Here is an 11,491-nt window from a genome sequence, read left to right on the forward strand (position 1 = left end):
AAGTCGTAGTAGCTAACGAATAGTTTAAATTTCCTTCTTCGATCTCTCAAAAAGGATAATAATTCCACAAAAGAATGGGTGATGGCCATATTTGCGTTCTTTATCTAATTTATTAATAGTTGGAAATTCTTCCATCAAGAAACTTTGGGCGATCTACTGCTATCTTCGTTTCCAGCGAATATATCAAGCAACTCTTCCCCAGTCTGACGTTATCATTTAAGCACTTTCCAACTGCTTCTGTTTTGGGTAAAGGTCATGACTGTGTTGTTCATTTTAATTTATTCCTGACTGACGGAAATTTCTCCAACAAGCAACTTTGAGCTGTTCACGCTTTTCCTCGTTTCCGGCAAATATATATCAGGTAACTCTTCCTCATTCTGGCATCATTTAAGCATGTTCCGACTGCTTCTGTTCGCATTTCGTTCTGAAACTTTGGTATCAGAAGAACTTTCAGCAAGACTGCAATATCTACAGCTGTCACAGAATGACCTTAAAGAAGTTTTTTGTGCTGTTTGGTTTCTTAGTGTTTTCTCTTCAGCTATGTCTTTCAAGCGGTAAGTGTCCTGGTAATTTTGCAGCTGGTTTGATTTGATATTTCCAAATCATTTAGAGAAACGTTGGTCTCATATAACTAAGGTCGCTGCGTATGCATATATTCTATCATAAGTAGTTGACGGTTAAAATTCCCACAAAAGACATCGCGTGTAGCTAACTTTACTTAAATTCCAACATTTTGGTCTTCTTTTCTTTTTTTTTTTAACCTTCAGCATGAATAATGACAACGTTTTTTCGTTATTATTTTTAGCGGATGTCTTCCAAGCAGGAAGCGTCGACGTTACTGACACTTCCCAGAACAATCATGGTTGCCGGTCCGTCTCTTTCAAAACGCGGTTCCAGGGCTCAGGTGACGTCAAAGTATTTGTTACTCTTAGCCATGGGAACAAACATGTCAAAATCCACGACCCAGCAGCAGCGTGGGTAAAATCGGTCTCTACGTCAGGATTTAAGGTTTGCGTTCGCGAGGCAGGAAGTGGTTCGAAAGGTACGTCTGTCATTAACTGGCTCGCATTCCAAGGGTCTCATCAAGGAATCAAGTCTGGCATCCTGAACTTTGATGAATGGACTACAAGGACACAGTGCAAACGAGTATCGATGATTGATAAGCACCGTAGCGTAAGTCTTATTTGCCGTGTTCGTAACTTGCTTAGTGTGCAGCTCAATTAGTACTTTGCATGCAGCATATTTGTTTTATTTGAGGAAACTAAAGAAATACGTTGAATGCCACCTTCAAAAGCAAAACTTGCATCTCCGTAAATTTTTTAACCTTTTTGTACCAGCCATTGAAAATAAAACGGTAAAATTTTAATTTTTTCATTGTTACACCTCTGGTTTCTTTCCCTCTCATTCAATCACAGGGTTTCAAGAGCAAGCCACAAGTTTTTTTCACTGTTCAGCATAAGCATACAGACAGACCGCATGATTCTATGAATCTTTGGCTGGAAGGTGTCAATAAAAATGAGTTCTACGTCTGTATGAAAGAGTTCATGACATTTGATGGCATCCATTCGGGCCTAAAAGTGGTATGCAGTTTTCATAATTTAACGATATGTGATCTTCGTCAGTTAGCGACAGAACTAAAACACCCGAGGTCCATCAAATGGCGCAAGTTACGATTATTAGTTCTAGTCATTCTTTTATTGTTATCTTTCATCGTGTAAAGATTGCCATTAATAACTGTAACTTTCTTTTGTTTTTCTAATTACTTCATTCCTTTGGCTTCACCAGCATTGGTTTGCTTATGACGTCTTACCTTCCAACTGGAACTTCACTGGAGAAGGGAAGATTCACTTCGCCGGAAACGGTCCTCCATTACGAAAAAATAATTATGCTTTTTGCCAGGTAGGAATTGTTACCATGAATTTTTTGTTTGTTTTGTTTTGCTTTTTGTTCTCTTTGTTGCTTTTTCTGTTGTTGACTATAGCCAAGTTGATAGGAAGAAAAATCGATTTAATTTTTTTTTAAGTTGAAAAATTAATTCAAAAAACATTTACAGCTAGAACTGACGAGGTCAAAAAAGTTCTCTATAGATTTTTTTCGCGAACAGATCTATTGCAGACTGTTTAAAGTTTTGATTCTGTCACAAACAGGATTTCAAGTTTGAAAACCCATTTTACGAGCCGCCTACGGTCCTGATATCCGGAAGTCACGAAAACAATACAAGTGCATCGCGGAAAAACCCTGAAGATCGCTGTAACAATGCTGTAAACGTTTGGATAGAGGTATCAAATCATAATACGAACTAATTTTTTCATTTATCCTTGTATCCGTCAATTGGTTTGTTTCTTTGCCTTGGTTTCTGCGTTTTAGCTGATTTATTACCCATATTTTTGGTTCGTTGTTGCAAAAAGCATCCGGGGAGTAATAAAAGGCATGCAATGATTATAAAGACCTCTTTTCAGCCTAGATGCGCCGCCTATGGTGGACCACGATAGAGAATTGGAGGAATTAAGATACAAGTATGAAGCTTTAAGATGATGTATTTTATGATCTGTAAACTGTGGCTTTCCTTTTTATCGGTCATTGAAGTTGATCTGCATTTTACCCCTTGCGAAAAAGACACAAAATACGGTCTCAAAAATCTCAACGGTTCAATAAGTAATTTGGTAATTTCAACTAAGTTGAAATTGTAAAGTGGCCACCGTAAAGATTTAAAAGCTGACGTTTCGAGGGCTGACGAAGGGCTAACGTTCGAAACGTCAGCCTTTTAAGTCTTTGCGGCGGCCATTTTTAATTTCAACTTAGTTGATATTACCTAATTACCTTGTTACCCCCACCGACGCAGCGCCACAGTTTCTCTAGAAACTTACCCCCTTTATTCATTGAGTCAATAGGTAGACTTAAATGTAACAACATAATAAGAAATTTAAAAGAGATAAAACGACCATCTGTAAATTTTAAAAGTGGGATTGCATAATATTGTGGAGTATAAAGTTGCCGAAGTTGCGGAATTTTTCCTTGCTTTACAGGGTGGGGGGTGGGGAAACGGCTATCTACGCGTATCTTGAACTTTTCGATTTTTCGGTGGAAGCACAGCCCCATAAAACGTTTTGATAGCATTCAAGAAAAAGGTTCATCAAAAAATTTCTGTAGGAGAAATGAAATGAATTACGAAATTTTGCTTCTGTCGGTGGATTCTCGATATTTATGGTCAGTGGCTCTTAAACGTTCCCACACTAACTTCTGTAAAAATTCTTGGGAATTGCCTGTCAAGTTAGAAATTTAATTTGACTTTTCTTTTTAACTGTCTTTGCAGGAGGTCAGTAGGTCAGCGTTTAAGGTTTGTGTAAAGGACAGCCAAGGACTGAGCAAGACTCACGACCCAATAACTGTACATTATGCTATCATTGGAGGTGGGCAATAGACATTTATTATAAACTAATTTACCCATGTCTTTACACCGATTGAAAGGCATGTCAGAAATCAATAATCGTTCCAAATCATGGGCTGACCCAAGGAAAATGAGTTAAATGGCCCCATATTTTGTCATCGAATTGCTAACAGCATATGAAGATTTACCTTTCTGTTAGGGCCTTTTTTTTCTCTTCGCACGATTCAAAGCCACCTTTAACATGAGGTGGCCTTCTAGCTGTATTTACAGTTTCTTTTAAAACTACAAAAAGAATGAATCCTGATATACTTAAGTTCAAAACAATTAAAAGGGAAAGGTGTCTTTGAACATGTTTATTGATACGTTTGTTGGCTCGGGAGTCCCTTTTTTTTTTTTTTACTTCAGGAAAGAATCGTGTTCCTTTTAGGTTGTAGTGTGGCAATCCCAAAAACAATGATCACAAAATGTAGAGAGAACTTACAACAATCTTAGAGGCCAAATGTTGTAGAAATCGACAAAAAATGAGCCAGTCAGTTTCTCATTCAGACCCCACCTTTATCTTAAGTTACTGTAAAAGCTGCTCACTTGGTGGTTATATTTGATGCTATTCCAAAGACCTTGACCCGTGTATCAACGTTACATGCGACTACTTTGCTGTCTGCAAGGCATTCGACGCATTTGACGCCCGATGCGTATGCGAAGAAAACTGCCCTTCATATGAAGAACAAGTGTGTTCATCTAACTCAACCACGTTCAAAAATAAGTGCATATTTGAGCTGGAAATGTGCAGACTGAAGAGCAACCACACTCTCTATCATCCTGGAAGTTGCATGGGTAAGAAGTGGAGTGATACTTTTCTGTCTACGATCGTTTGTATGCTTTTATGTGTATCAATATATGTATTGATATATATGATGTACAATATAAGTACGATCACATCACAGAGGCACTGAAGTCTCTTAAATGGCTTAACGTAAAGAAAAAACTACTTTTTAATGACTTAGTCATGGTTTATAAATGCATCAAAAACTTGACTCCTAACTATCTCTGTGAACGATTTAAACAACGTTCCGAAATTCACCAAAGAGATACCAGACAGAAGAGCGAGCTTACGTTGCCCAAGTGCAGGATCGCGGCTGGGCAAAGGGCTTTTGCCTTCCGTGGGGCTAAAAGTTATAATTTTTTACCCAAATTTATCAGAGACACAGATAGCCTAAGTGGTTTTAAAAAGAAAATTTTTAAGAATATTCTTAATTCGTAACATGTGACTTTAGTATTGAAATATAAGCTAATTTTTTTTTTAATATCATGTTATCTTATTATGACGTTTTTACGACTTAATATCTTATATTCATGTATGGCGGAAGAGCCCCCAGGGGGGAGCTATGCAATAAAGTATGTATGTATGTATATATGTATAATATATATGTAGTTATACATCTATAACTACAAAACTATAACTATAACTACAGATATCAGGTATAGAATCAAGAGCGTTTCATGCTGCTCATAGGTACACACTCAAACCCACTTATGAATCGTGAGTGCCGCTGCTTAATTCATGAAAGAATGAAACTCGAGGATACTCAACCATATGAGTGTACATTAACTGGCACCTCAAATAACTTTGGGAAACATTTGCTTGATTTTGGTGCTTTAACTTTGCTCGTGTCATTAGGATACGTTTTGCTACTGAATTCATTGAGATAAATGAAGATAAATCACATGAGTTGTCGCCTCAGCACTGACAGGATAAATGTTTATTTAGTTTCTTAGAGTGTATGTAGTTTTTTTGCGCTCGGTACCATCAGATATTAGCGTAATGACACAAACCAGGCCCTGAAAGAATGACCAATACCTATAACAGCACATGGCTACAGCGGCTTGAAACTCTTTTAATGTTGCTTCAGGTTTTCCAGTTCAAAAAGGAAGAATTGAGTTGAAGAGAGATGTTCCCTGGGCAGAGACGGCCTGCGAGTTGGTGACCTTTCCGCCATTTTCATTCTACCCAGACAAGGAAGTGTACGTGCAGATTACTATCAATTACTGGAACTCCACCAGGAGGAATTTCGTGCACGAAGCCACTGTCTCGTGGGTGGAAAATGTCAATTACCAGAATTTCAGGGTTGGTCATTCTTGAATTACCAGGCGGAAAAATTGATTCAATATTTATTATCTGGTTTTCAATACAAACTCATCCTTCTAACTCTCGTTCGAGAAGATTTATCTGGTAGCTAAAAAAGAAACAGTAAAATGTTTAATAAGATGGTTATTTCATTTCTGCACTGTTACACTTGTGACAAACAATGCTCTTGATGCATCCGAGGGTCCTAAATGTATCATCTTTAATTGATGAAATGATTTACCATTGAGTTAGCCACCGGAATAAAGCAGCAGTAGTTCGTGAATTGACTTGAAAATTGATTTATTTTAAAGGTTAAATTTGTCCAGAAAAAAAAAAAACGATTTTATGCGGGACATTATGTTTACCAAATGTCCTTTTCTCTTAAAGGTTTGTGCGACAGCTGCGGGAAGAAATGATCGCGGAACAAAAGAATTTGCGACCGTCGACTGGATGGCTTATCAGGGAGCTCCAAATGGAGGTGTGACAGGAAATACACGTATTCCAGAATGGTGGACTGGAACGAAGTGCATAGAAATTAGTCTCCCAAAGGTGAGCGCCAGTTGCAACACTGCAGCCGAACCTTTACAATAGTGGTTTTAAATCTTTACCATTGCAGTCTTTTTTAATGATTCCTTACAAAATGACTAAATACTAAATACAACTGACCGTACCACATTTCATTCTACCTCGTCGACAACTAACAACTATAATTTTTTTACAAAGGATAAATTTGCAGCTACACCCCTAATTCTGGCGACAGCAGATCACGTAACTTCAGCTTTTAAGCACGATGCCGCCAGTCTGTGGATAGAAAATGCTACCAGTTCTACCTTTTACATTTGTCTCAGAGAGTTACAAAACTACGATGGTCTACATGAAGCCATCCTTGTGGTATGAACCAACTAAATATAATTTAACAACTTGGGCAGTGAATGCTTTTTTCGTTTTTTATGTTTTACATTACTTTTTGGTTAGTTTATTTTGCTTTGTTTTGTATTTTTTGCTTGCTCATTGTTTGTTCCTTTTTTACTTATTTTCGACGGGATTTATTTAGTTTTATGGTTGTTTGCCTTTCAGACAGAAAGATTGGTCAGTAGGCTATTGGTCAAACAAAATTTCCTCATTCAAAATTAAGAGAGGCATACGTCATTCGAAAACTTTGGCACATGACCCAAGAACGATTTCAATCAACATTTTTCGACCAATAATGTTGAAATACTTTTCACGAAGATCACAAAGAATGGAAGTCAGTCTTAACATTGTCGTTGTACATTTCAGTCTGAAATTGCCAATTTTTCTTGGTTTATGGTAAACAAACTTTATTTCAACACATTGTTTGAATTTGTCTTTCAAGAACTGGATGGCTTTTGAAGAAATTCATCGACCGCTTTTCGCTGAAAGTAGAAAAATAGACTTTCCTAACAACAGCTCTGTTTCTTCAAAGTACAATGGTGCGTTCTGCAAGGTAGGCTGCACACAAGTATCTTTGTTCGACAAAAAGATATTAGAGCTGGTAAATATATCGGCGAAGTATTGCTGCGCATATTGCAGCTTCTTCTTTTTAATAGGTCTAGTTACTCAATTAATTTTCTCTTATTTTCTATTCGTATTTATTCCTTACTTTTAATTGAGCAGACATAACTGTACAAACAACAGGTCTCGCTTGACTTATTAATGCGATGTGATTGAATAAAGGTTTCAGTCCGAAAATTAATACACAGTGCTTTATGAACACCTTTGTAAATAGGTTAATATTTAAGCTCCATTTATTGTAATGACATACTTTTTAATTCATAATATGTATGTAGATTTCTGTTGTAGTTTTTCCGAATTCGTTGTAACATAAGGTATATAGTTTTATCTTATGATGGAATAAGGACTTTATTATTATTATTATTATTATTATTATTGTTATTATTATTATTAGTGCAATGTTTATAATTTCGTGGAAAACCTTTGCCTGCTTTTCCTAACAGGACGTGCAGTTCGTTAAGACTTATGACAAGGAGCCTACGGTGCTAATCACCACGAATCACAATTCAGAAGGAAACAACCTAAAGCCAAAGTACATATCTGTTACTGCGTGGATAGAGGTGTGTTTTAATATCTTTATTACCATTTAATTGTTTACTAATGCGTCTTATGCAGTTTGACGGTTCAGTTAGTCAACTCAAGTGTGTCTATAACCTGTACCGATGTCTGCATAATCCTTCTTCTGCGCATGTAAACACTCACGATAGCATAGGAATTTCATCTCGATTGAATGACCTATTTGCAGCATATCCAGACATCAGAATTTCGTATTTGTCTCAAGGAGTTGTTTGCTGATCAGCATGACCCTGTTACCGTGTCTTACGTTGTTCTGGCAGGTAAGTGCAACCCGCATGAAACAAAGTTACCATGTATACTTTCATTTTCAATTTTTCCGATAAACGTGTTATTTGTTATGTTAGCAGAAAGGTGAATTAACTAACCTATATCTGTGACGTTTGCTCGGCTTAGACGTGTGTAAACCTGGCTGGTCTTACTTTTCTGGCCTTTGCTACTCCACAAGTACATCATGCAAAAACTGGACCGAGGCACAGAAAACCTGCCAACTATACAACACCAGCCTCATCACCGTAAAAAGTCAAGAAGAAAATGTCTACATACAGCACCGTCTGAATGGAGACAAAGGATGGATTGGATTTAATGACAGAGACACCGAGGGCACCTTTGTTTGGGCCGGTAAACAGTTAAGCAACTTCACTTACTGGGCCCCACATCAACCCAACGATTTCAGACGGAACGAGGACTGTGTTCATACCTTGGGAGTTGGACATAAATTCACATGGAATGACGTTAATTGTGGAAGGTGTCATAATTACACATGTTCCGAAGGTAATTGCATTCTTTTTCTCTTTTGCAAGACCACTTTCTTTGAAAGAATTCATAGTCTTGAAAATTAATATTTGCTCGGTTTTAATTAGAAATTGGAATGGTGGAATTCGAAATGATTAACATCAGTCCATCCCCCTTCCACCCTCGTTCCTTCCTCCCTCCATCCTTCCCACCAATGGCCTTTTCTAGACAGTTGCGATGGGTAGCTTGCTTTTCTTGATCGTTTCTTTTTAATCATTGTTTTTGTGTTTCCTATCTTTGTTTCTTCATTCAATTTTTTCTTTATTTAAGACCTTGATGAATGTAAAGGAAATAATCATGACTGCTACTAGAATGGGATTTGTGCCAATAGACAGGCATCATGTATTGCAAGTGGTTGACTGATTAAGTGACCATTGAGCGACTGACTTATGTATATGTAAAAAGAGCCACGAGCTGAATCAGCAATATCATAATCACTTGATTTTTACTTATAAATCCCACAGACTTACTGCTTTTGTTGCTCTTGTTTTTGTTTTCATTACTAGTTAATGATTCTCACTTGGGAACGTTTGACCATCATTCGCCGAGTCGTGTTAAAAACTCTGCCCATATTACAGCCCTTTATGATTATTTTTCTTTCCTTTTGCAGACGTAAATGAATGTTCTTCAGGTCATAGGTGTCATAGCAAAGCCACGTGTCAAAACGCAGTTGGATCGTATACATGTACTTGTGTTAATGGTTACACTGGAGATGGAATCACCTGCAGAGGTACATTGTGCACTAACTTTTCACATCACATTTATTCTTGATTTCAGTCCAAAAAGGTAATGCATTAGTTATTATAAGACTATAAATTCCCTGCCCCTGCCCCCGTTCTCAGACCTGTCACGTTTCGTTCGACCTGTCTAAGTTTCGCTCTTATGACGTTCTAGGACACACTCCGTAGTTTGACTTTAAAAGCAGTTAATAAGCTGCATGACTTTTAAGATTGTTCGTATTCTCTTTTGCTTTAGCTGCTTTGAGATCTTGGCCAAAAACCGCCTCAACTCACACTAAAGGCTGGTAACATAGAGAAATATGTTGAGGCTTAAACTCAAGCAACAAAATTAAACACGCGATGTAGTATGAAAACGTGAATATCTCTCGTTAACTAGAGAATATGAAAAAAGTTCATGTTATAAGCGTAATTTGCTAGACAGGCAAGATGAACGGTGAGTTGCTCGTTTGAAAGACTTTCGATTAGTGAGGTTTCCCTAGAAGCCCAGCCCTTTCTGGTGAATGCCCAAAAATGGCTGTGAAGAAGACTGTAAAAGAAGGTTTTCATCGCCACGCGTGCACGCAAATCTCTGAATGCACATTTTTCCCCTGGTGTAGATGTCGATGAATGTACACTAAGCAGTCATGACTGTGTTGCCAACGCGAAATGTACCAACATTCCAGGATCATTTACGTGCCAGTGTGACCATGTGGCTCACTACTATGGAAACAGGACCAAGTGTCATCCTTTCAGTAAGTCCATTAATCACCGTTGGACCATCGTTACCTGGGAAAACCGTTAATCTTGACTTTGAATGAGGCTATCCCTCTGCGGACGAGTAAAAGTTTGGGCGAGCGAAAATCGACAAGGGTCACTTAATGATTTTTGTTTTGTTCTGTTTTGTTGTGTTTTGTTTTTAACTTCTTTCGTCCTCAAAGCATGCATATCAACCTAGCCCCGAGTTCTTCTTTGGATGTGACGTGATCACTACAAGAAAATGTCTACACCACTTACGTTCGTTCACCTTTTTATTTAACAGGAGGATTCACTGACTCGAGAATCATAGGTGGAGATACCAAAAAAATCTCTCAGTTACATTCCTGGCTGCATTCCCGCTTGCAGAGTCCGTCTAAGAGTTACTGGAGACTGTGCTATAGAGCCTCAAGTTATGGATGGAGGGTGTCAGAATTTCACAATTACTGTGATAACCAAGGACCCACAGTGACAATCATTCGTGCTCATGGTTACATTTTTGGGGGTTACTATGATCATTCATGGACAGGTAAGTTGCCCAACTGCCGCTGTATTTGCTACAAAAGCAATTGACAATCAAGTCTTCTCAAATATACCAGTCTCATAAACCTATATTTGAAAATGAAATCAAGCTCAGAACACTTAGTCTGGTTAAAACGTTCATTTAATATTATATCGACACTTGGTTTATTCTGTTAGGCAGTAATGAAATATGGAAAATGGGCGAAAATGGTGTAATTATATAGAGGTAACTGATCTGTCGAAGATCTCATCGCGATAGAGGCTGAAGCTATGATCAGACGTCACTATTTTAAATATAACTGAGCCTATGTGAAAAAATTGGTCTCACATGGCCTTCTTTTCCCTCTTCTTTTTCATGAAAGCCCTTATTATCTGTTGAAATATTTTCATTCGAATGCATACTGACAAACACTTCTAATCTATCCTTTTTGCTTTGTTTCAGGGACTGGAGGCTATACCTATTCAACAAAAGCCTTTATTTTCTCTCTCAAAAACTACTACGGATATGGGTACTTCAAAAAAGACATTAACAATTACAATTGTGCTACACTTGACCTTAGCCATTATGGTCCGACATTTGGTGGAGGACATGATATTATCGTCGCAGATAATGCAAATAGTAACTATAATTCTTACTTCAATTGGAATTCTTATTCTGGTAAATACAACAACAATGATGTCTGGACAGGAAGCAGAACTTTCTGTCCAGATGAGGTAGAGGTCTATTATCTAGTGAGAAGTTAGTCAAGCAATCTGAACAAATCATGTGAAATTGTTAGCGTGGGATGTCTGTTATAACTTTAATGCGTGAAACAGGTATGCTGTTGTGTCTCCATGGGATAAATTCTATCAAATATAAGGATATTGATTGATTGATATTACCTTGTGTAAATAATTGTGCGCTATGATAATGTAATGCGTGAGGTCGGGCTCATTTTACTTTCGTATTTACTGCTTCACTGGAATGAAGGCTATCATTTCATGCGGCGAGAAATTTATGTGAAATAAAAAATAAATTGGCACAAAGACATATTGATTATATGATACTTTTCTAGTTTTTTATAGCAATACATAATATATATA

At 37.5% G+C, this 11,491-nt stretch overlaps 1 protein-coding gene across 1 annotated transcript in view; it reads left to right on the top strand.

Moving 5' to 3' along the window:
* Positions 1–484: 484 nt before the first annotated feature.
* Positions 485–11,491, top strand: part of LOC111344493 (uncharacterized) — a 29,976-nt gene continuing 18,969 nt past the window's right edge. Inside the window, exons 1-17 of the mRNA XM_088734221.1 lie at positions 485–554; positions 806–1,173; positions 1,416–1,580; positions 1,786–1,899; positions 2,148–2,279; positions 3,314–3,410; positions 4,004–4,222; positions 5,299–5,513; positions 5,901–6,062; positions 6,237–6,404; positions 6,868–6,978; positions 7,490–7,606; positions 7,792–7,882; positions 8,016–8,393; positions 9,025–9,144; positions 9,751–9,885; positions 10,173–10,415. Coding sequence (XP_088590347.1) covers positions 485–554; positions 806–1,173; positions 1,416–1,580; positions 1,786–1,899; positions 2,148–2,279; positions 3,314–3,410; positions 4,004–4,222; positions 5,299–5,513; positions 5,901–6,062; positions 6,237–6,404; positions 6,868–6,978; positions 7,490–7,606; positions 7,792–7,882; positions 8,016–8,393; positions 9,025–9,144; positions 9,751–9,885; positions 10,173–10,415 — 2,905 coding nt within the window. The remainder of the gene's footprint in view (positions 555–805; positions 1,174–1,415; positions 1,581–1,785; positions 1,900–2,147; positions 2,280–3,313; positions 3,411–4,003; positions 4,223–5,298; positions 5,514–5,900; positions 6,063–6,236; positions 6,405–6,867; positions 6,979–7,489; positions 7,607–7,791; positions 7,883–8,015; positions 8,394–9,024; positions 9,145–9,750; positions 9,886–10,172; positions 10,416–11,491) is intronic.

Source organism: Stylophora pistillata, chromosome 9, assembly GCF_964205215.1.
Source record: "Stylophora pistillata chromosome 9, jaStyPist1.2, whole genome shotgun sequence".
NCBI lineage: Eukaryota > Metazoa > Cnidaria > Anthozoa > Scleractinia > Pocilloporidae > Stylophora > Stylophora pistillata.